Consider the following 23,293-nt stretch of genomic DNA (forward strand, 5'->3'; position numbering starts at 1 on the left):
TAGAATGTGCCAAGTATGTTATCATCAAGAACTGAAGAGACTGAACTAGAGCAAGTAAAACAACATCCGAAATACAGTGTAGATATATCAGAATGCTTTTCAGTTCTGCGTTTGTGTTCTAACTTGCCCTTTAAACATGTGTTGAAAAGAGTTTGACAGACGGGCAGAGGCAACACCATTACTGAGAAAAGTCACTTGACAAATCCTAATATTTCAAAAAGCCACTCCATTTGTGGCACTAAGATTAAATTAAGACAGTGTCCTGGGAAAACACAACTATGCCAGGATTCTCCTCCTACTGAATGTTTCTCATGTCTAAGCTTTATGTTTTCAACACTTATTTCCAGGTCTATTTTCAGTTGCTATACAAAGGATTAATGAAAATAATTCCATCTAATGTGGTTAATGTCTCAGAAATCTATCTCATCCTAGAATTCATAAGACTCTGGCTTCCTGTAGAAAGGCCTTCAAAACAATAAGGTAAAGAAAATGAAATCATATCTAAGTATAAAAATTGAAATGTTGATTTTGATTTTGTATTCGATAATGAATTTTGGTCAATGCATGTTTATTTTAAAAGAAAGTATGCACAACAGCTTTTCTACTAATAATGGTAGGAAATTACATAGCTATTCAAAATACCCAGTTCATACAAATTGAGATGCAAATGTTGGTGTTACTCGCTTAGAACAGAGATGAATATTTAACTCTTAACGTGCACATTTTATCCTTAATCTATTCTATGTAATATTTTATGTTGCTTCACCATTGTCATAAAAGGAAACTGATTTCCTTTTCTGGTAGAGAAGGGAAATAATACTATTAACCTCCCATGATTATTATGAAAATAAAGTGAAATCAAGTGAACAATAGTTTCCAAACTATTGAGAGGATGCAGTTACTCATCAGTGATATTAGAAGGAAGACAATAAAATTTGTTTTCTTCTTTTCAGGCTCATATAAATATATATATGTATACATACATGTATATATACTTGTCAACTGGAGCAGGGCTGTATAGATAGCTCTCTATATAACAAAAAGATACGAAAATTTGACAATTTAGTATAGAGATTTTTCTAATAAAAAGCACTTTTTAAATATCAAGCACTTTCTTTGTTTTCTAAAACCATACAGCAAGTTTTTATTTATTATGCCAGAACATAATTAGTAGTTATTCGAGTGAGCACAGACAGAATTACATAAAAACAACAGGTGCAAGAACTCCTAGATAATCTCATTAATTGCAGAGGCTCTATGGATTTGGAGCAAGAGGTCCAAAATACCCCAGAAGCAGGTGTTCTAGGTCTTCTTATGGCTCATGTGGGCACTTGAAGGTATTTGATGCGGTAGATAACAACTTGCTTAAAGACAAGGCTGAATAGGACAGCTGTCAAGGGCATTAGTGGTATGTGAGGGGTGGAGGACTGGAGAATAGAGAAGGTATAATCAGAGCCCCGCCATGGGCCAACTCTGACTAAGTTGGTTTCTGTGTTCTCGGAACCCTCTGTCTGCTCTGGTTTCTCACTGGAGTTTCCTGTGCTGTCCGCCCACCAACTGAATCACATTGCCTTTCCGTCTAGGTGCTGCTTCCTCCTCTTCTCATGGCTAACTCTTTCTCATGGTTTAGGGTTCAGCTCAACTGTTACTTCTTCATGGAGGCTGATACCTCCCAGTCTTCATCTGATAAGTGTGCAGCTTTTATCACCATCTATAACTATGTTACTTAATCATCTGTTTATTATTCACCATGTGCTGCAGAAGGTGATCTTGATGAGAAGAAACTGCATACCCAGCAGTTTCTGAGTCATAGGCATGCATCAGGTAACTGATGAATGAATGAATGAACAAATACATTAATCTCCAAGATTCCTTCAGTTTGCGATATTCTGCTTGACTATGCCCTCAAAAGGCTTTATGTTTCTCCTGTATTCTCTCAAGCACCCTATTATAACTTTTTGAGTTAGTAGCGTGTTCACCAAGGCTAATCCTCTTTAGCATGTTAGCCAGCTATGACGGCCACCTTTTCACATAACAAGATGATTACACCAAGTTAAAAACTTCTTTGGGATCTATTAGTAAAAGTATATATAAGAGTTTACATTTCTAACAATATAGAAAAATGTAGAGCCTCCCATTATAAAACATCTAGAAATGCTGGGAAAAAACAAAAACAAAAAACATACTTTTAAAAGCATAGCTGACTTTATAAGATAGTACAAGAAATGTTCAGGAGCTAAAATTGAAAAAGGTCACTGAAAACCAGAGCAGCGCAGAGACAGGAAGCCTGTGGTTGTCCTGGGAGGGAAGTGGGAGACAGGAAGGGGGCGCCATCGCACTAGCTCAGAGCAAATGCCTGCATGGAGATGGCAGATGAGGTCCTGGCTCCACGCATATATAAGGCTGGGAGTTGGAACTGATATGCCAGTAGGGGACTCTTGAAGGACTCTATTTTCAGTAATTGAGAGGTCCTTAAATAAATCCGCCCACTGACTGGGAGATGACAAGGTATTTTGTTTATTTCAGTCTGGGTTCTGAGTGAGGAAAAAGAAAGTCTGCCCTGAGAGTTCTTGATCAAGACCTGCCCCCACATGGATTCAGGGCTTGTCTTTTATAGCTCAAGTACTGTCACTCAAGCAATTCATGTAAAAATGGAGCCTGGTTTTCTACCCATGGGGCATTCGACAGAGGCAGTTGTAAAACTTTGCTGCAGGATTACACCTTCAATCCAGGCCTCACAGGATCCTCACAGATAAAGGCTCAGTGTTGATAAATTCGCAATCTATATTTATGAAACACTCAGGCTACCAGGAGCAAGAGGCAACAGATACCACAAACAATATGACTGGATACCTAGGAATTTCCGGTGAGTCAGACATAGGCAATAAAACAGGTATCTTTAGAATGATTAAAGACGTAAAACAATAAAAAAAAAAAAGGAGAAAAATGCAACTGCAAAGTTGATGGAATAAACAAACACAGTGCTTAGAAATGAAAAGTACATTCATTGAAGCTGAAAACTTAATTGACGCATTAGAAAGAGCAAAGGAAACTGGAGGATAGTATTAGCTGGAATATGCATTCCAGCTAGTGGAAGCTGGAAGATAACATTAGCTGGAATATGCAACTGGAGTAAGCGTTAGCAAACTGGAAGATATCTCTGAGCATGAATTCCAAAGAGATTGAGACAAAAAAAAAAAAGAGAGAGAGAGAAGAAAAAGGGAGAAATGTAGAGGATAAAATTAAAAGATATCCAATAGCAGTTCCAGAAAGAAAACATGGAAAAAATGGGGAAGAGGCAAAATTTGAAGATGCAATGACTAGAATTGTCTAAACTTTTTGAAACGTAAATGGTCAGATTCACAAAATTTAAGAAGTCCTGATCAAGAAAAATAAAAATAAGTTCATTCCTAATGTCGACAACAAAACAAAATGTAGTGAAACAACAAAATGTCAGAGACAAAGATCTTCATAAGCAAAAAGTCAGTTAACCAAAATGAACAATAATTACACTGATATAAGCAACACTATAAGTGTACTAATATCTTTGAGATGCATAGTTATCAAACTAAATTTCTATGCCCAACTAAACCACCATTAAAATAATGATAATAATTTAGAGTGCACCCCTAAAGGACCCTACTAGTAGATGCAAATAAGGAAGAACAAGACTGAACTCAGAAGGCAGGAGTGAGATGCAGAAAGGTATAGTAGGCAAGTAAAATGTAAATAAATCTAAATAGATTTTGACTAAAGTTCTATGTTCAACTAAACCATCATTAAAATAATAATAAATGAGAGTGCACCCCTAAAGGACCCTACTAGTGGATGCAATTCAGGAAAAACAAAGTTGAACTCAGAAGGAAGGAGTAAAGCCGGGCGTGGTGGCTCACGCCTGTAATCCCAGCACTTTGGGAGGCCAAAGCAGGCAGATTGCAAGGTCAGGAGTTCGAGATCAGACTGACCAATATGGTGAAACCCCATCTCTACTAAAGTAAATACAAAAATTAACAGGGCATGGTGGTGCGTGTCTGTAGTACCAGCTACTCGGGAGGCTGAGGCAGAAAAATTGCTTGAACCCGGGAGGTGGAGGTTGCAGTGAGCCAAGATCACACCACTGCACTCCAGCTTGGGCGACAGAGCGAGACTCCGTCTCAAAAAGAAAGAAAAAAAAAGGAGTGAGATGCAGAAAGGTATTGTAAGCAAGGAAATTAGTAAAATGTAAATAAATCTAAATAGATCTTGATTATAAGAAGCAACATCGTAATAGTGATTGATTTTGTGGTTATACAATAGGATGGAATTAAAATGGAGGAGATCATTGGCTTAGAGTGTTCTAAAGTCTTTCTATTCTTTGGTAGGCAGATAGAGACATTTGTTAACTTTAGATTTTGAAAGTCATATGTGCATGATCAAATTGTAACTATCACCACTAATAGAAATGAACTGTATAATTTTCAAAACAATAAAGTGCTCATAAAAAGCATTGTGTTTGGCCGGGCACGGTGGCTCAAGCCTGTAATCCCAGCACTTTGGGAGGCCGAGATGGGCGGATCACAAGGTCAGGAGATCGAGACCATCCTGGCTAACACAGTGAAACCCTGTCTCTACTAAAAAATACAAAAAACTAGCCGGGCGCGGTGGCAGGCGCCTGTAGTCCCAGCTACTGGGGAGGCTGAGGCAGGAGAATGGCGTGAACCCGGGAGGCGGTGCTTGCAGTGAGCTGAGATCCGGCCACTGCACTCCAGCCTGGGCGACAGAGCGAGACTCCGTCTCAAAAAAAAAAAGCATTGTGTTCTAGTGCGGTTGACCAAGTATTTCACAGCACCAGAGCCGACGTTCTTCTACCTGTTTTATGAAAGATCCTTCCTATCCTCCAAGCAGACTTAGAGGTTTTCTCCTCTCTTCAGACTTAGAAGTTTTCTCCTCTCTTTCTCAACTCTTTAGAGCAAGTGTAATGGCCAATTTCTTGGGTCCATTTCCTGTTCCTCCTCATCATTGTGTCCCAGTGCCTGGCATATACCAGGCACTCTCATATTTTAAGAAGGAATGGCTATGACTTGCTCAAGGTCACACAGCTGTCAAGTGGTAGATAAAAAACAGGGACCCAGATTTTTGCTCTTCTAGGTTTTTTTCTTTCTTTGAAACAATCTGAAAAAGAAAATTGTATATTAAAAAAAAAGTTGTATTTCATGAACACAGTAGTTGCTTGATTAAAGCAAAAAGATACTGCTCGGAGATGTAAAGCAAATGAAACGAAAGAAATTTCATACCAGTAACCATTGTCAGTCTATTGTTAAAAAAAAAATCTCTTTGCGGATTGTGCTAGTGATGGAGCCATGTCCCAGAACAGGCTTCTGGAATGGGTGCCTTTTCCAGGGAAAACTTGACCACATTCACTTCAAGGTAGTCTCTACTGGGGCATGATCCTGGGGAACTGAGAAGGCCTTCACTCACCAGCTTATCACTGCTAGGAACTAAAACCTTCAAATATCCCTTGTTGCAATACAGTATGCCTCAGGAACCTACTGGTGATCTGCTAAAGGGGTGGAAGGTGGAAGGGCTGAGAACTTCCTCATGGAAGATTCTGCACTGAAATAGCAAGGAAGGAAAAGTAATTGAAGGGAGAGTAGAGAAGCAAAATGGTGAAGATAGTAAATGCTTGGAGCTGGCTTTTTTTAGATTTTCAGCCTCAGTAACCCATATTTTAAAAGTAGAAACCACATTTGACCTTCCCTTATCTCACAGCAAAATTGAAGACTCAGAAGGAAGTGGATTTTTTGAGATTCTTTGACTAGCACCAGATGACTGCATTAGAGTCTCTGAAATGCAAAACTATGTGATCCATGTGATATTTTCTCCAATCCTTTCTTATGAGTTGCAGAGCCAAGAGAAGCAGATGGAGAAGGAAAATTATCCCCAAGTAAGCTTTCCTTCAAGAGTAGAAAGGAACAGATGCCAGTAAAGAGAGGAAGGAATGAGGGCAGGCAGCTCTGGACAGGAGGGAAAGGTAGGAGCTGAGGGTGGGTTTAGTTTGGGCTCATGTCTAAATTTACTAAGCATCCAGGCACGGTGGCTCACATCTGTAATCCCAGCACTTTAGGAAGCCAAGGCAGGAGAATCACCCAGGAGTCCAAGACCAGCCTGGGCAACACAGCGAGGCCCCATCTCTATTTCTAAAAAATAGGTATATTTTAAAAATTTTTAAATAATAAACTTACTGATGTCAGAACCGTGTGATATCTAGGCATATGCCTTTGGCAAGAGGATTAAAATTCTTTTTCTGAGACGGAGTTTTGCTCTTGTCACCCAGGCTGGAGTGCAGTGGCCGGATCTCAGCTCATTGCAACCTCTGCCTCCCAGGTTCAAGTGATTCTCCTACCTCAGCCTCCCAAGTAGCTGGGATTACAGGTGCCCACCACCACGCCCAGCTAATGTTTTTGTATTTTTAGTAGAGACAGGGTTTCACCATATTAGCCAGGCTGGTCTCAAACTCCTGACCTCATGCTATTGCCCACCTCGGCTTCCCAAAGTGCTGGGATTACAGGTTTGAGCCACCCTTCATGGCCTAAAATTCTTAAGTATAGCCTGTTTCATCCACTTAAACAATCCTTTCTCTCCTTTACCTGTCTCCCATATAAAGAAACACCAGAAAGAAAACATGCTCTGCAGAAAGAGAGAGAGAAAGAGAGAATGTGTTTATTGTGTTTTCAAGAGTGGACTGAGGAATTTTGGCAGCAGGAATATGTAACATTTCTGCCGCAGTGGAGTGACTAGGGTTAACTTTTTACTTCAGTCTTCAACTTGGAGGTCAGGTGAGGTTCTCTGTTTTCATTCATCTCCTTTGACAGTTTTCACAGGATCATGGAGCTTTACCAGAAAGGGACTTCACAACTGTCACAACATTTTAATCTCTCCAGGCCTGGGACAAGGTGGAAACCTACAGGTTCCCAAGGAGATAGTTTTCATCATTAGCACTTCAGCCAAAGCCTTAATGCTGCAAAAAGAAAGCATAATGTGGAGCAAGAGTTCCTGCTTCCGCCTATTCTGACTGTAGCTCTCCAGGGCTCTGATGAAGTCCATTGTGATCTAGCATTGAAAAAAAAAGAACGTTCTCTCCTAAGCCTTGCTGCTATTCATACAGGCCCAAAGTGCATGATTTAATACTTGTAGCTATGAATACTTGCATTTTTCCAAAGGCCTTACTGTAAACATTTATTGGGAAAAATCTCTATTTTCTCCCAAGTGGGTTGGAGGTAAAAAGAATCCAGTAAATAGCTATGCATTTCATTAGTCTGGATGAGGGCATGGATTGCTATCATTGTTTGCCCAAGTGACCGGCTGTTGTAAAAGAAGCCCTTTCCAAAATGTTACCTGTGGGACTGCTTTCATGTCTTCATTAACAACAGACCCTTGGCATTAGTGACTCAACCACTGTGTTAATTAGAACTCAGACTTGCAGCCCATCCTCAGCTCCTAGAATAAACACTGTTTTCCTTTGACCTAATTACAAGATGTTCTTAAACATCATCATTTTGTAAAAGAAACCATGACTACAAATTGCTTTGTGAACCATGCTCATTGTTGGGACTCAAAATGCGTCTGCAGTTTGGAGAAGGTGTTTGCAGTTTGCCAGCAAAAATGCAGTCCATTCGAAACAATGGTGTATACAGGCAATGGGAATAATCTTTTTGCAGATATTATACACTTTTCTCTACCTTCCCTTATCTTCCGCATTACTTATTATTATTATTATTTAGATAGATAGCCCCTATCTAAAAAAAAAAAAAAAAAAAAAAAAGGAAGAAATAAAAAATAAAGGTTGTCAGATCAGAATCCGAATATCCTCTTATTTTATCAACAGATTTTATTTGGTAGATTCCCTACAGTTGCTGGCTTCGGTGACATTTCAGATTAGATTGTCATTTCTTCCCCTAAGCCCCAACAACAGCTTTCTATCGTCATGATTGATTAAAAAGCCCAGCAAACAAATAAGCAAATTGCTACACCACCACTATCAACCACGATAAAACTCAGAAACCAAAATATTTTCTTTAAGCCAAAGAGAGTTGATTAAATACCTCATAATGTACTGTGGGTCAGCTGTATTGGGCCACATTGGGTCATTATTGTAGAATTTTATTTGAGTATGAACCCTGAGGGACTGTAATGCCTAGAGCCTTACTCAGCCCTGATCTCCCCAAATACTCCAGTACCATAAGGAAAAATACCTAGAGCAAGCCTGTCCAGTCCCCGGCCTGCAGGCCACGTGCAGACCAGGACAGCTTTGAATGCAGCCCAACACAAATTCGTCAACTTTCTTAAAACATTATGAAATTATTTATTTATTTGTTTATTTTTAGCTCATCAGCTATCATTAGTGTAGTGTTTTTTGTTTTGTTTTGTTTTTTGAGACGGAGTCTTGCTCTGTCACCCAGGCTGGAGTGCAGTGGTGCGATCTTGACTCATTGCAAGCTCTGCCTCCCGGGTTCACGCCATTCTCCTGCCTCAGCCTCCCGAGTAGCTGGGACTATAGTCGCCCGCCACCACGCCCGGCTAATTTTTTGTATTTTTAGTAAAGACGGGGTTTCACCGTGTTAGCCAGGATGGTCTCGATCTCCTGACCTCGTGATCCGCCCATCTCGGCCTCCCAAAGTGCTGGGATTACGGGCATGAGTGTAGTGTATTTTATTTGTAGCCCAAGACAATTCTTCCAATGTGGCCCAAGGAAGCCAAAGGATTGGACACCCTTGATCTAGAGTATGAAAGAAAAAAACACATTTCAAGTGGCCTATGGGATGCTGCCAGGAACCCCTCCGAGATTTCTAGTGCTGAAGACTCTGTTCTTTTTTTTTTTTTTTTTTGTCTTTGACAGAAAATATATTTATTATTGATAGTGAGTGAAGTAAAGATGTGAGTATTCACTATAGAGGTTATATCAGCCAAGGTTGCCTTCATATTGACAAAAATACCGTATCTCACTTGTAATCATAAACATTATTCCAGTAGAAGAGGTACATTTTCTCTCCTTTTTGTCTTCTTGCCTGTATAATCACCATAATAAGTTAAAATGAAACAGCTCTTATATAATCAAAGGAGAAAAGAAAGAGAGAGAAAGCCAGTGTGCCACATTCTAGACAATTCCACCCAGCACTGCGACCTCCAGATCTGTTTTCTGGCTCTCTCCACCTGGCACTGCTGTCCCCAGATCTATGTTTTCTGGCTCTCTCCTCACCCGACTCCAGTTAATTTAGCCCCCCACCCCATCCTACTTTGTTAAGGTGGAGGTTCACCAAATGATGGGGCTTGCTCAGAAGAGAAACATTTTATGGTCAGTGGAAGTTGAATAGAAAGTACCAAATGGTGGAGAGGGCTGCCCTTCTCTTTTAATCATCATAAGAGGGTTTACTAATACTGAAGTGTGTCCTTTAATGACTGATCCCTGATCAAGGCTTTGGCCCTTCAAATTGCTGCTGTTCAAAATGTGAAATGATTCTGCTGAGTCCATTCTTGTTGTCTGTCTTTAGTGGTCTTCTCATTAGTGGTCTTCTCTTCAAATGGGTTATTTTCTTACTAGGAAAAAAAAAGTGTTCCATCTCTGGAATTAACGTTGATGGTGTTTTGCTCGTTCTGAAAGTTTTTATCCTCCCTTCTCAAGCATGCTCTGTTTGGCATGATTGACACAGTGCATATACTGGATGGCCAGAGAGGAGCATTTGAGGGTCTGGTGGGTGTTCTCGCGGTAACACTGAAGAATTTCGGCCTGCAGATCAGCACAGACTGGATGAGACTCATACCGCTTGAACTTTGCTTCTACCTCTTCAGCAGCTTTCTGATATTGTTCAGTGGTGACTTTGTAGAACTCTGAGCTCCTCTCCTCCAGTTTAGCCAGCTGTTCTTTGTAGAATGCATCCTGCTTCTTTAGCACTCGGTCTTTCTCTTCCAGCTGCCTAGCCGAGTGCTCTGCCTTAGCGCCTTCCTCCTTGTTTGATACCCTCTCCCGAAGGATGGCTCTGGTTAACTGCTCATTGGCAGCAGCTCTCTCTCGGTCCAGCTCTTTGGCTTGCTTTAGTCGTTTCTGATCTTCGGATTCTTTCTTGGCTTGCTCCAATATCAGCTCCTCAGCTACTCTTCTTTTCAATTCTTCATTAGAAACTGAGGCACCATAAGCACCAGAATACCGCTGAGACTTCGAACCAGGTGGAGAGGATTCCTTCATTCGATCAATCACATTTTCCGAAAGCCGGATGCCCTTCACCACGGTGATGTTCTCATTCTCGTCCGCCTCAAAGGTGACCCGGCAGGTGCTGGTGGTCCCACCCGTGGCTCTGGTTCCTGACCCAGCAGAGACCTAGCGCGGAACCACGAGCACTTCGGGGCCCCCGCGCCCGCAAGGGCGTGGAAAGACCTGGATTCTTTTCCCGCACAGCGGGAGCAAGGCCACGACCCCAGAAGCAAGGAGAAGGCGCAAAGGACTCCCTTATAGAAAACAGTGGCGAAAAGCTGAAATAATAACTGGATACAGGCATTCCAATACCACTCTGGAGAGCGTTCACTTAGCAGTTCCGAAGACAATCTTTAAAAGTGTTCTGCCACAGGGCCACCGCTAGAGGGCAGGGCAGACCACTTCTGTTTTCAGACGCTTTCTCCCAGGAGGAAATTGAAAGTTACCGTGAAGGATAGGCTGAATGCTGAATAGACAGACCTTCACACTTAAAAGCATCTCCACCCCTGCACTTCACCCTTCCACAGTTTAGGAGCAGAGCAGTGAGTGGGCAGGCAAGCACTACGTAAATTGCATTGAAACAGGATTTCACTGGAAGAAAACACTCTTCCAATGAAATCTGAAGTTTCATAACTTTGATAACTTTCATTTACTAAAATATTCCAACCCTTTCTGTGTGCCAGAGACTATGCTGAGCACTGGGGATATAAACACAAGTATTTCTTTGTTATTTTCCTCTATAGGTTTACGGTGTAGGTGGGCAGACAGAGAAGTTAATTAATCAAGAGACGGTAATGTCCCACCCAAATGCAGTATGAGCTCAAAGGAGGGGAACTGGGATTTCAGGTAAGGTGAGCAGATGGGATGGCTGAGAGTGTTGGAGGCTCAAAGACCAAATCAGAAGTCACTGGGTGAAGGAGAGAGACAAGAAAAGGAGGGAATCTTTTTTTATGAGAAAGTTTTCAGTATAATAATATATAACCGAGAAAATTAATATCCAAATGCAAAATAAAATAAAAAAAAGCCAATAGCTAGCACTAAAACCTGTTATATTTTAACCATAAACTTCTAGTTGTCAGAAGATTTGGGGTAAAGACAACTTAGGAAGAAAACAGCATAACCACGTTGACCTGAAATGAACCCATCTGAATATCATTTCTATTGTGTAAGCAGTTACACCCAGGAATGCCATGGACCAGACTGGGTAGTCCTCTAGGAATGATGAGGGCTGATGGCTGCTCTGTGAGGGTGGTGTTCTCACTGTAATCATGTTGGAATGTCCCCATTCCTCTGACACGCCACCAAACATACCTGGAATGATGAACGCTACTCTGGTTCTCAATCCATGCCACACATTCACATCAATCAGGGAACTTTCAGATGTCCAGCTCTCTCTCTACCTCCCTGTTCTGATTCGATGTTTGAAAACTCTCTAGGTTATTTTACAGTGCAGTCAGGGTTGAGGCCTACTGAGTTATACACTGGTGATATTTCACAGGGGAAACCTAAGATGCCAGCTAGAGACGCGGGCAACATCGTTTTCTCTTAGCACCAGGGAAATAATTGAAACTTCTACTTTAATATTATGTAACTTTTTGTTTTTGAGATTACAGGTCTACACCTCAGTTTTGTTTGTTTGTTTGTTTTGATATGGAATCTTTCTTTGTCGCTCAGACTGGAGTGTGGTGGCATTATCTTGGCTTAATGCAACCTCCACCTCCTGGGTTCAAATGATTCTCCTACCTCAGCCTCCTGAGTAGCTAGGCTTGCAGGCCTGTGCCACCAAGGCTAACTTTTGCATTTTTTAGTAGAGACAGGGTTTCACCGTGTTATCCAGGCTGGTCTTGAACTCCTGACCTCAAGGGATCCACCAGCCTTGTCCTCCCAAAGTGTTGAGATTACAGGCGTAAGCCACAGCGCCTGACCTTATGTAATTTTTTAACTTGCAATTCAACGCCTGAAATAGTTCGCAGGTAAAACATGTTATCACAAAGAAAACCATATGAAAGTAGAAATGAGTATATAGAGGGTAGACAATGTTGCAAGATGTTCATTTTTACCTTTTTCATTAATCACTTTGTAATTTGTAAAGGGTCCCCCTCAGATAGGCATTGGAAAGCCCCTCCCTTTGGTCTCTCCCTTCAGAATCCTCTGGGTGCCTTTCTGCCCTTCCTTGAGAGTCCCAGCCTCATCACTGAATAACAGAGATAGATTTACCGGCTCTAGAGGCTCCCTCCTGACTTCATCCTGGACTCTGGATGGCATCCTCTGCTGTGCTTTCTTCCGAAGGACGTGTGCTGACGGTTAGCAGTTTGGAATTCCTCATCTTAGAGCATCTACGAGGGCCGGGCACTGTGACTCACGCCTGTAATCCCAGCACTTTGGGAGGACGAGGCGGGCAGATCACCTGAGGACAGGAGTTCGAGACCAGCCTGGTCAACATGGTGAAACCCAGTCTCTACTAAAGTAAATACAAAAATTAGCTGAGCATGGTAGTGCATGCCTGTAGTCTCAGCTGCTCGGGAGGCTGAGGCAGGAGAATTGCTTGAACCCGGGAGGCAGAGGTTGCAGTGAGCCGAGATCATGCACCACTCCACTCCAGTCTGGGTGACAGAGCGAGACTCCGTCAAAAAAAAAAAAAAAAAAAAAAGCATCCACAAGACTGACAACCCTTACTGCTGGTACCACTCACCTCCGATTATTATGCTGACATATTACTTAATTTTGTCGTGTTACTTTGTCTTTCCAAATAGCTCCTCTCCGTCGGGAGAGAGTGAGATGGGAGGGTGGAGAAAGATGTAAGAGGAGGTGGGGGTGGGGGTGGTGAATCTGGCCCAGCCACATCTTTTTTTCAACTCGCCAGGGTTGCTGAATGGGAGGCTAACCTCAAAGGGGCTGCATTCCGAAAGAGTTACTCCTAAGTGGTGTACGGTATACAGCAAGATTTTCTGTATTTCGGGGGCACTTTGACTCAAACTAGAGTTCAAGAAAGCCGCTGACCATTCAAGTTGATCCTCTTCTGGTCAAGAGGCTGCAGCGAGGGAGAACTCTGGCAAGAAACAGGAAACTGGAGGCCGAGAAATGGTGAGGGCTGGAGGATTCAATACTGGCAACCCCTTGCTGCCGGAAGGCAGGGGATCCGCTGCTCTGACACACTTGTGCCGCTAGAGGACAGCGCAGGGCAGAGCAGCAGCTCAAGTGCACCATTTAGGGAGCGCAGGATTTCAGCAGCTCAAGGAGTCACAGGGAAGCCGTTCATAAAACAAGCATAGAATAAATTATCCAGCAAGGAAGGTTACTTTGAAATATGACCAGGAAAAGAGTAGACACTAAAAGGTAACAATTGCTTTAATAACTTTGAGTAATGAGACTTTTTATTTATTTATTTATTTATTTTTTTTTTTTTCCGGAGTCTCGCTCTGTCTCCCAGGCTGGAGTGCAGTGGCACGATCTCGGCTCACTGCAACCTCCACCTCCCGGGTCCAAACGATTCTTGATTCTCCTGCCTGAGCCTCCCGTGTAGCTGGGACTATAGGCCCGCGTCACCTCGCCCGGCTAGTTTAATTTTTGTATTTTTAGTATAAACAGGGTTTCACCATGTTAGCCAGGTTGGTCTTGAACTCTTGACCTCAAGTGATCCGCCCGCCTCAGCCTCCCAAAATGTTGGAATTACAGGCGTGAGTCACCACGCCCATCTGAGTAATGAGACTTTTCTGCAGTGAACATGGAAATAGGCTGCTTCAGAGGTAAGGAGAGAAGGGGATTTTGAGATTATTTGAAACAGTGATTTATCTCAGTACAGACAAGGCAGATGTCCACTTCAGGGATATAAAATGAGCTAATCAGGGGCTACAGTGGCCTTCCTAAGTCTCATGAAACACTTCCAAAAACTTCCATGCTTTCCCTAATTTTGTGCAGCAAACAATAAGAGACACTTAGGGACAAGGATTTGGTTCACGTGAGAACTAGCCCAAGAAACCAACTACACGTGGACCACACAGACAGCATCTCCAAGAATGATAGACAGTACTCAACCTCCATCGATTCATTTTGATGGAAGCAGAGTGAGTTTAAGGAAGGCTTCTGGTGAGCACATGTTTTATATTTCTATTTCATGATGCTGGTATTTTTATCAGTCTTTGTGGAATATATTTCTCCCCTAAATGCAGAGAGAATCAAAAGCAAGAAAATTGGATTCTAACTCTCAAAGACTTTCCAGAGTTCTGAAGAAGCTGGAAAGTGATTCAGTCAGGTTCCTAATAGGAAGCAGATGGCATGCCCAAGTTAGGATCTTTCTGGGATGGTTTATTTACCAATGCATGGGCAAGGTGCAAGGGATGCTCATGAGATGGTGCAGAAAGTAGCTTAGAGCTTTAGCAGCAGAGCTTTTACTACACCTGAATCTGAGGAAGGGGAGCGAGTACTCATGGGGTTTCTGAAGAGAGAGTCGTGGAGGGAAGGCCAACTTGTAAGGACAGTGATCTTAGGTTGCAGCCAGCCCCAGGTAACCGCACGGCCCTCCTCTCCCTTCCCCTCCCCTCCCCTTCCCCTCCCTCCCCCTCTCTTTCCCCTCCCCTCCCATCCCCCTTCCCCTTTCCTTCCCTTCCTTTCCCTTCCCTTCCTTTGTCTCCTTTTCCCAGAGGACAAGAGGGTTGGTTGATACAATCCTTTCAGGTCGCACTTCCAGGGGAGACATCAAAATGGACATAATCCCACTTAACTGAAATAAAACATGAATGTCACTGCTACTATTTGTGCAGAGGTCCACCTGGCAATACTGCAGGCCCATCTGGGCAGCATTCAAAGAATGACGAGGGCTAATGGCTGGCGTGTAGGAATCAGTTCCTCAGAGCAATCATGGTAATAAAATAAAGTTGACCTCGGTCTAAATGCAGTTCTTTGTAAATATGTCTTTTCTCTGGCTGCTTTTAAGAGCTTCTTCTTTTTTTTTTTTTTTTTTTTTTTTTTTTTTTTTGAGATGGAGTCTCGCTCTGTCGCCCAGGCTGGAGTGCAGTGGCCGGATCTCAGCTCACTGCAAGCTCCGCCTCCCGGGTTCACGCCATTCTCCTGCCTCAGCCTCCCGAGTAGCTGGGACTACAGGCGCCCGCCAGGTCGCCCGGCTAGTTTTTTGTATTTTTAGTAGAGACGGGGTTTCACCATGTTAGCCAGGATGGTCTCGATCTCCTGACCTCGTGATCCGCCCGTCTCGGCCTCCCAAAGTGCTGGGATTACAGGCTTGAGCCACCGCGCCCGGCCAAGAGCTTCTTCTTATCTTTGATAAAATGAAATTCGATTATGATGTGCTTCGGTGAGAGGTTTTTTTTCGCTTGGGGCTCTTCAGGTGTCCTGGATCTATGGAACAGCACACTACATCACGTGTCATGTCACTTTCAGAAAATTCTTAGCTAGTATCTTCTCCCCATTCCCTTTTCTGTCCTTCTGGAACTTCAATGTTTAATCTCCTCTTTTTTTTTTTTTTTTCTTTTTTTTTAGCTTGTCTGTGATATTTTCCATTTATTCTGTGTCTTCGTACTGTAGTCTGTGTAATTTCTTCAGATAATTCTCAGTACACCAATACTCTCTGCCTGCCCCTAATCTGTTGTTCAATCCATCCATTGAATGTTGTTTTCACTTGTTTTGTGTGAGGGTGGTGGGAGGGGTGAGCGTACAATGTTTCTTTCGAAATCTACCTAGTCAGTTAACAGTCTCTTCCTGGTATTGTAATTCCGATTTCCTAATTTCTTCCTCAAACATCTAAATCATTTATATTCTGCAAACACTAATGTTAACATCTGAAATCTTTGTAAACGTGATTCCTCTGCAGGTTTTCTTAGCTAACTCCTGCCTGTTGGACTTTGTTTCCTTTTTTACAAAAAAAAAAAAAAAAAAAGGGATTTGATTCTGTGAGTTCATAGTTATTGGAGCATTATCTGCAGGAGTGCGGTGATGTCTGGGTTGTTCTTGGTTTCCCTAAAAAGAATGCCTGTTTGCTTTGGCCAGGAGCATAAGGGAGAAGAATGCTACCAGCCTGATACTACTTTACTTTCTTGGTTTGGGATTTGGAGAGATCATGCAAGCAGTGTGAGTTGGAGCCCCAAACCTGCATGGAAGTTTTTTGGGTTTTGTTTGTTTGTTTTTGAGACAGAGTCTCACTCTGTCTCCCAGGCTGGAGCGCAATCTCGGATCACTGCAACCTCCACCTCCCAGGTTCAAGCAATTCTCCTGCCTTAGCTTCCCGAGTAGCTGGGATTACAGGCATGCACCATCACACCTGGCTAATTTTTGTATTTTCTTTTTTATAGAGATGGGGTTTCCCCATGTTGGTCAGGCTGGTCTCAAATTCCTGACCTCAGGTGATTGGCCTGCCTCAGCCTCCCAAAGTGCTGAGATTATAGGCGTGAGCCACCGCGCCCAGCCTCTAGGAGCTTGTTCTTATGATGCATTCTTAGGAGAGGTGGGTTTTGTTTGTTCACTTTTTGTTGGTTTCCATTTTACTTAGAGGAAAGGTCAAGACCAGCAAAGTTTCTTACTTTCAATCTTTGTGGGACAGCCCTTTGAAATTGAAGACTAAATGGGGCTTTCTGAACTGAATATCCACTTTGCAAGGTCCCTGCCTCCCCTGGGGGTCTGCATCCCATGTAACTCTTGAAGTCAGAGTTCCAGGTCCCAGTGCATGGAAAGATGCTCTTTAAGCCATCCATGGCCTTGATGCCGTTTCCTCTCCGCATCTGTGTCATGTACGTAGTGATGCATGGACTGCCTTTGAAGATTCACCTTATTCCCTTGTCACTGTGAACTGTCCATTTTAAAAGATTTTTTTTTAAGTCTTAGTCTAGCATTCGTAGTTAGGTTAACAGTGATACTTTTAGGATGTTTTCTGCAAGATTCTCAGAAACTCTCAGATCTTAAATAAGAGATCTATGATAGTAGCTTTTTAAAAATTATTATTACTTTGTGCTAGATATTGACTAAACACTGAATGTCTTATCTCATTTAATCCTCAGAACAACCCCATGAAGAAGGAATAATCAATTCCACACTTTATAAAGAAGGAAAATAAGGTTCTGAGAAATTAAGCTGCCTGGAGTTATGCCATAGTTATGAATTGATGAAACCAATTTGTCTGATGACCAAGTCCCTGTTTTTATCCACAATAAACACAGTTATTATGATGCTATCTTAAAGCTTTGGAGACTATTTAGTAAATGTTAGCACATCTCTTCTTCCCTAAGTGCTCCACCAAGCTCTTTTTTTTTTTTTTTTAAACCACAGCCAAATTTAAAACAGCCTGTATCAGTTAGAGTTCATACAGGAAAACAGAGCCATTCCAAGTCTTATGGGAATATGGGGTTTAATACTGAAACTGGAGCTTACAGAATGTGAGAGGAGCTGAGTAGTACAGGAGGTCTGGATGGAGAGTTGGAGGATCAGAGAGAGTCACTAACCACCTCGGGTTGCAGCAGCAGCTGGGTGGGAGGGTGGCAGCTTGTGGAAAGATGTGGAGAAGCTGTGTGCATGGGCTACCAACACGGGACCACCAAGGAAGAGCTCATAGAGAGGCCTGTGGAAACTTCCGCCACCACGGAACTCCCAGTGCTGTGGGCCTCGGCCAAGTGTTGGTTGGTGGGCTTGGGCTGCTGTTTGTTGGCCAGATTGCAAGTTGAGAAGGACAGACTGGACAATGAGCAGAGGAACAGCCAGGCCAAGCTGGTGCCTGCTGGCCCCTCTGTGTCTATAGATCACCGCGGCAGCACCATAACCTTCCGGGGTAATGGCCTCTTGCTCACATCTGTCTTACTCCAAATTCTGCTCCTGGCGACTCTTACCCAGAACCGTAGACAGAAGAGGACCGTGGTAAACAGCCCCTCGCCTTAGGAGAGGCAGGGCTGATCTGTCTGGAGACAATCCAGCACACAGCTCTGTGGTATCTAGATCACATAGCCCTTCAAATGTCTGGGACATAATATAAATACATGTTTAAAAAATAAATAAATGGGACCTAATTAAACTAAAAAATCTTCTGCACAGCGAAAGAAATAATCATCAAAGTAAACAACCCACAGAATAGGAGAAAATATTTGTAAACTATGCGTCTGACAAAGGACTGAAATCCAGAATCTATAAGGAACTCAACAAACCAGCAAGAAGAAATAAATAAATAAATAAAAGCAAAACAAAACACACAAAAAAAAACAAAAAAAACAAAAAGTCCCATCAAAAAGTGGACAAATGATGTGAGTAGACATTTCTTGAAAGGAGATAATACAAATGGCCAATTTAAACATATGAAAAAATGATCAACATCACTAATCATCAGGGAAATGTAAATTAAAACCACAGTGAGATACCACCTAGCCCCAGCCAGAACGGCCATTATTGAAAAGTGAAAAAAGGAAAAAGACACCCGCGGCCCAACCCAGTGGCTCAAGCCTGTAATCCTCATACTTTGGGAGGCTCAGGCGGGCTGATAACCTGTGGTCAGGAGTTCGAGACCAGCCTGGCCAACATAGTGAAACCCCATCTCTGCTAAAAATACAAAATTAGTCAGGTGTGGTGGCACGTGCCTGTAGTCCCAGCTACCTGGGAGACTAAGGCAGGAGAATCTCTTGAACCTAGGAGGCAGAGGTTGCAGTGAGCCGAGATCGCACCACTGTATTTCAGCCTGGGCGACAGAGCAAGACTCCGTCTCAAAACAAAAAAAAGAAAAAAGAAAGCAGGAAGAAAGAAAAAATAAAGAAAAAGACACCTGCACACATATGTTTATCACAGCACTATCCACAATTGCAAAGATATGGGACCAACCTAAGTGCCCATCGACCAATGAGCAGACAAAGAAAATGTGGTATATATACACCATGGAATACTACTCAGCCATAAAAAACAGCTACATTTGTTTTTTACAGCAACTTGGATGGAGCTGGAGGCCATTATTTTAAGTGAAGTAACTCAGGAATGGAAAACCAAAAACTTTATGTTCTCTATTACAAGTGGGAGCTAAGTTATGACTGCACAAAGGCATACAGACTGATATAATACTTTGTAGACTCAGAAGTACAGAAGGTGGAAGGGTGGGAAGGGAGTAAGGGATTAAAAAACTATATATTGGGTATAATGTACACTACTCAGGTGACAGGTCCACTAACATCTCAGGTTTCACCACTGTACAATTCATCCATGTGACCAAAAACCACTTATACTCCAAAAACTATTGAGATAGATAGATAGTTGATAGATAGATAGATAGACAGATAGATACTTAGATGCTTCTGCATCTCCCTATATATAATATCTATCTATCTATCTATCTATCTATCTATCTATCTATAATAAATACATGTTTAAAGCACAGTGTTACCTTTCAAATTTAAAAAAAACAATAAACACAGTATTTGGAAATCCATTTGATTTTATTATCACCAACAGAATTATGACACAAAGCTTAATACAACTTTTGAACTTAGGCCTGGTATTTGTGAATCAGCTAATTACCCTTAGGCTGCAAGACAGTCTTGCTATTGTCTAAGAAAAACTCAGGAGCTACACATTGAAAGACTTTTAAATACTGTCATTTGCAGACTCAAGATCATTCCCATTCTGAGAACCCTGAAATGAGTTATAGTTCCATCTGACAAGATCCATAAAGAAGTCACCTTGAGTTAAAATCATTAGAAGCAAATATTCTTATTGTGGATGTTCTGTGTCCTTATGCCCTGTTCTTGTTTTGTTTTGTTTTTTAATGCTTTCAGTAATTTGGTCTTCATAGAAACAAGTTCCAAAAAGTTAAATAATAAGTATTACCTTAAATGCTTGAGTCAAATTTCCTATTTGCCTAAGTGAAGCTACCTTAGCCACTATGTGTATCCCAAAATATATACAGCCCATAGACCTGCATCTGGTGAATCAGTGAGAATTGACCCCATCGTGTTCAAAAGTCAAGAAAAAGGATTCAAAATTGAGAATAAGTCTCAGATACCTTCCTAAGTTATTACTGCCTTAGGAAAAACGAATCTCTCAGGACTAAGTAGACTCTTCTAATTTATTGTCAACTCACTGACATTTCTGGAAGTATTTCTCTCTCTGCTTTCTGAGTTCTCCTTTCTGATGTTGAGAGACTTCTGAGTGTACTGCTTTTTGGATTTAGTTTTTTATGAGGAAGACTCATTTTGAAACCAAAAGCTTAACAAGTCGTTAAGATAGGTGAATGAATAGCTAAGCAGCAGCAGGTGCCAATGTTTTCTGCCTCCACGGAAACATGAGCACAGTGACCTCTAGTGGACACTACATAGCCAGAAAGCCTAATGCTCAAAGTGGAGGTCATTCATTGAATGGTAAAAGCTCTTTTATTTTTTTCTTTTGATGTGTGGAGTTATTGTCAGATTCTTCCAAGAATCATAACTGAGGCAATGTGAACAGTGACCCTTTCTCTCCATACTTCCTCTCCAATCTCTTTTCTTCATATCAATCAGGAAGTTTTATTAATGAAAACCTTCAAATGTTGCCGGCTCTCACCCCATCCCGGGCCCCTCATTTCCCTCTACCTGTGCCGACTGCACCAACATCTAACTCAGCAATGCAGCGGCTTGCCAGGTGTTTTCATTACTATGGGGCTTAATGAGAAAACAGGTGCTGGCTTTGCCCCAAGCAGACTGAATCAGAATCTCTAAGCGGGATCTGAGAATTATTTTCAGAAATCCACATATGAGTCTAATACCCTTATAAAGGTCAAAGCCTACCATTCTCTGCCTACACCATTTTTGTTCAATTAAATATATTTCAATTTGAATTTTTAATTTTATTTTTTGATCAGATAATATATTTATGTGATCCCAAAACCAGAAAATAGAAAACACAAATATTTACGTATCCAGCAGAACATTTTCCTACAATTCTCTACATCTGTCCAGTCCCCCATAAACATGTCCACTAAGGGACCATTTGTCCAAGGTGGTGTCCTGTCCTCTTAGGGTTTTTCTCTGCTGATACAAGTGAATACAAACAAATTACCATCTTCCCCATTTTTATACGAAAGGTAACAAACTATACAAAATATACGATAATGTAAGAGGTATTTATACTTTGCTACTGTGTCTCTTTTAGATCCTTTCATATCAGTAGGTAGAAAGCCTCCTCATTCTATTTTTCTAAAGCTGCATGTCATTCCTTTCTAGGGGCATATCATAGATTGTAACCAGTTCCCTGTTGAAAGATAATGTTTTTTCCCCACTCTTTTGCTATTGAACAACGCTCCAGTGACTGACCTTGCACATAGATAATTTCATGTGTGTGCCAGGAAAAAATTTCCAAAGTGGAATTGGTAGGTCAAAAATAATTTGGTAATAATATAATAAAAAATAAAATAAATAATAATTATTATTATTTTATTTTATTATGGTTTAATTTAAAAAATACCTTTGGTCTTTGCCCCCATGTTCCTGGCACAAAGCTTGGGAATTTGAATTTCCTGATAGTAGGATATTTGGTTATTCATAACAAACCCTTTTTGACTGTACCTGAGTTTATGCTAAAGAGGTGACTCATGACAAGGCCCCTTAGCTTCCAGATGGGGGTTGGTAACCGGAAAAGCCAGCCACGTGATTAGAGGGTTAGAACTTTTAACTCCACCCTCTGACCTGTGGGAAGGGGAAAGAGACTAGACATGGAGTTCAGTCTTGTGACCAGTGACTTAATCAGTCATGTCTGCATAATGGAACCCTTGGATCATGAGACTCGAAGAGCTTTCCAGCTGGTGAACACATCATGTGCTAGGAGGGTGGTACATGGAAGACCTGTATTCCCCTATCCTTATATCTTGCTCTCTCCATCTCTTCCATTTGGTTATTCCTAAGTTGTATCCCTTATTATAAAACTGTAGCATTCTCAGTGAGTTCTGTGAGCCATTCTAGTGAATTACTGAACCTGAGGGAGGTCATGGGAGCCCCCAAATTTGTAGTCAGCTAGGCAGAAGTACAGGTAGCTTGGGATACCTGAGATTGGTGGCTGATGTCAGATGTGAAGGCAATTTGGGGACTGAGTCCTTCGCATGTGGGGTCTGTGCTAACTCCAGGTATTTAGTATCAGAAGGGAATTGAAGTGTTGGGCACCCAGTTGAAGTCATAGAATCCGTATCAGAGCATACACACCATTATCACAATCCAATATGAGGAAACTGTGTGGAGTGATGGAAATCCCAAATCCTTCAGTTCTTTACTTACCTGATCTCTTTGTAGCATTGGACATAGTCAACCAGTCTTCATTCCTAAAACCCTCCTCTACTTGTTTCTGAAAACTAAACTTTTGACCTTCCTCCTACATCTGATCACATCTTCCCAGGCTCTTCTGCAGGCTCTCCGTTATCTTTTTGTGCCTAAAATAGTTCTCCAGGTATCTTTTCCCAGGTCCAATCTCCTGTGCATTGATGACTTCTAAATTTGTATCCCCAGTCCCCCAAGTCTTTCTCATAGGCTGATGACCAACAGTCCACCTAATTTTTGGACATTTCCTCACAGATGCATTGAACTCACTAAAACGAAACTCTCCATCTTTTTGCTTTGCTTCTGTGCTCTCTGTTCCAAATCTGCTTTGACTCATGTATTCTGGTCAACATGAACTACAACCATGCCCAAGAAGACACCCTATTGGAGTTGTTCTCTGTGATTTGCCCTTCATTGTAGGCATCCTAATTAGTGCTGCCAATGTTCTGCCAAACAAGAGGAATTGCTTCTTGTAGAAAATGTAAAAATAAAAAAGAAGATTTCAGTGCAAATGAAGAAGATTTAGTCATGACTGAAGAGCACAGGCTAGGAAAGTGCTGTCTGGTGGACTAAGACATTACCTTGGACACTAAACCATGAAGCAGAGCCTGAAAGGACTCCCTTTTACAGAAGACCCACATGCTTCTTCCAGAAGATGGAATTAAGGCAAGTACGAAAACTTGGAGGCTACCTATTTACCAACCTCTTTTTTTTTTTTTTTTTTTTTGAGACGGAGTCTCGCTCTGTCACCCAAGCTGGAGTGCACTGGCCAGATCTCAGCTCACTGCAAGCTCCGCCTCCCGGGTTCCCGCCATTC

General features: G+C 41.8%; 1 protein-coding gene across 1 annotated transcript; it reads right to left on the reverse strand.

The window, feature by feature from the left end:
* Positions 1–9,376: 9,376 nt before the first annotated feature.
* LOC104663182 (MICOS complex subunit MIC19) lies at positions 9,377–10,463 on the reverse strand. Its single transcript, XM_030929286.1, has one exon. It carries the CDS (start codon positions 10,217–10,219, stop codon positions 9,641–9,643), a length of 579 nt encoding a protein of 192 aa, XP_030785146.1. The 5' UTR covers positions 10,220–10,463; the 3' UTR covers positions 9,377–9,640.
* Positions 10,464–23,293: the final 12,830 nt, after the last annotated feature.

Source organism: Rhinopithecus roxellana, chromosome 4 (assembly GCF_007565055.1).
Source record: "Rhinopithecus roxellana isolate Shanxi Qingling chromosome 4, ASM756505v1, whole genome shotgun sequence".
In the NCBI taxonomy this organism is placed as follows: Eukaryota; Metazoa; Chordata; class Mammalia; order Primates; family Cercopithecidae; genus Rhinopithecus; species Rhinopithecus roxellana.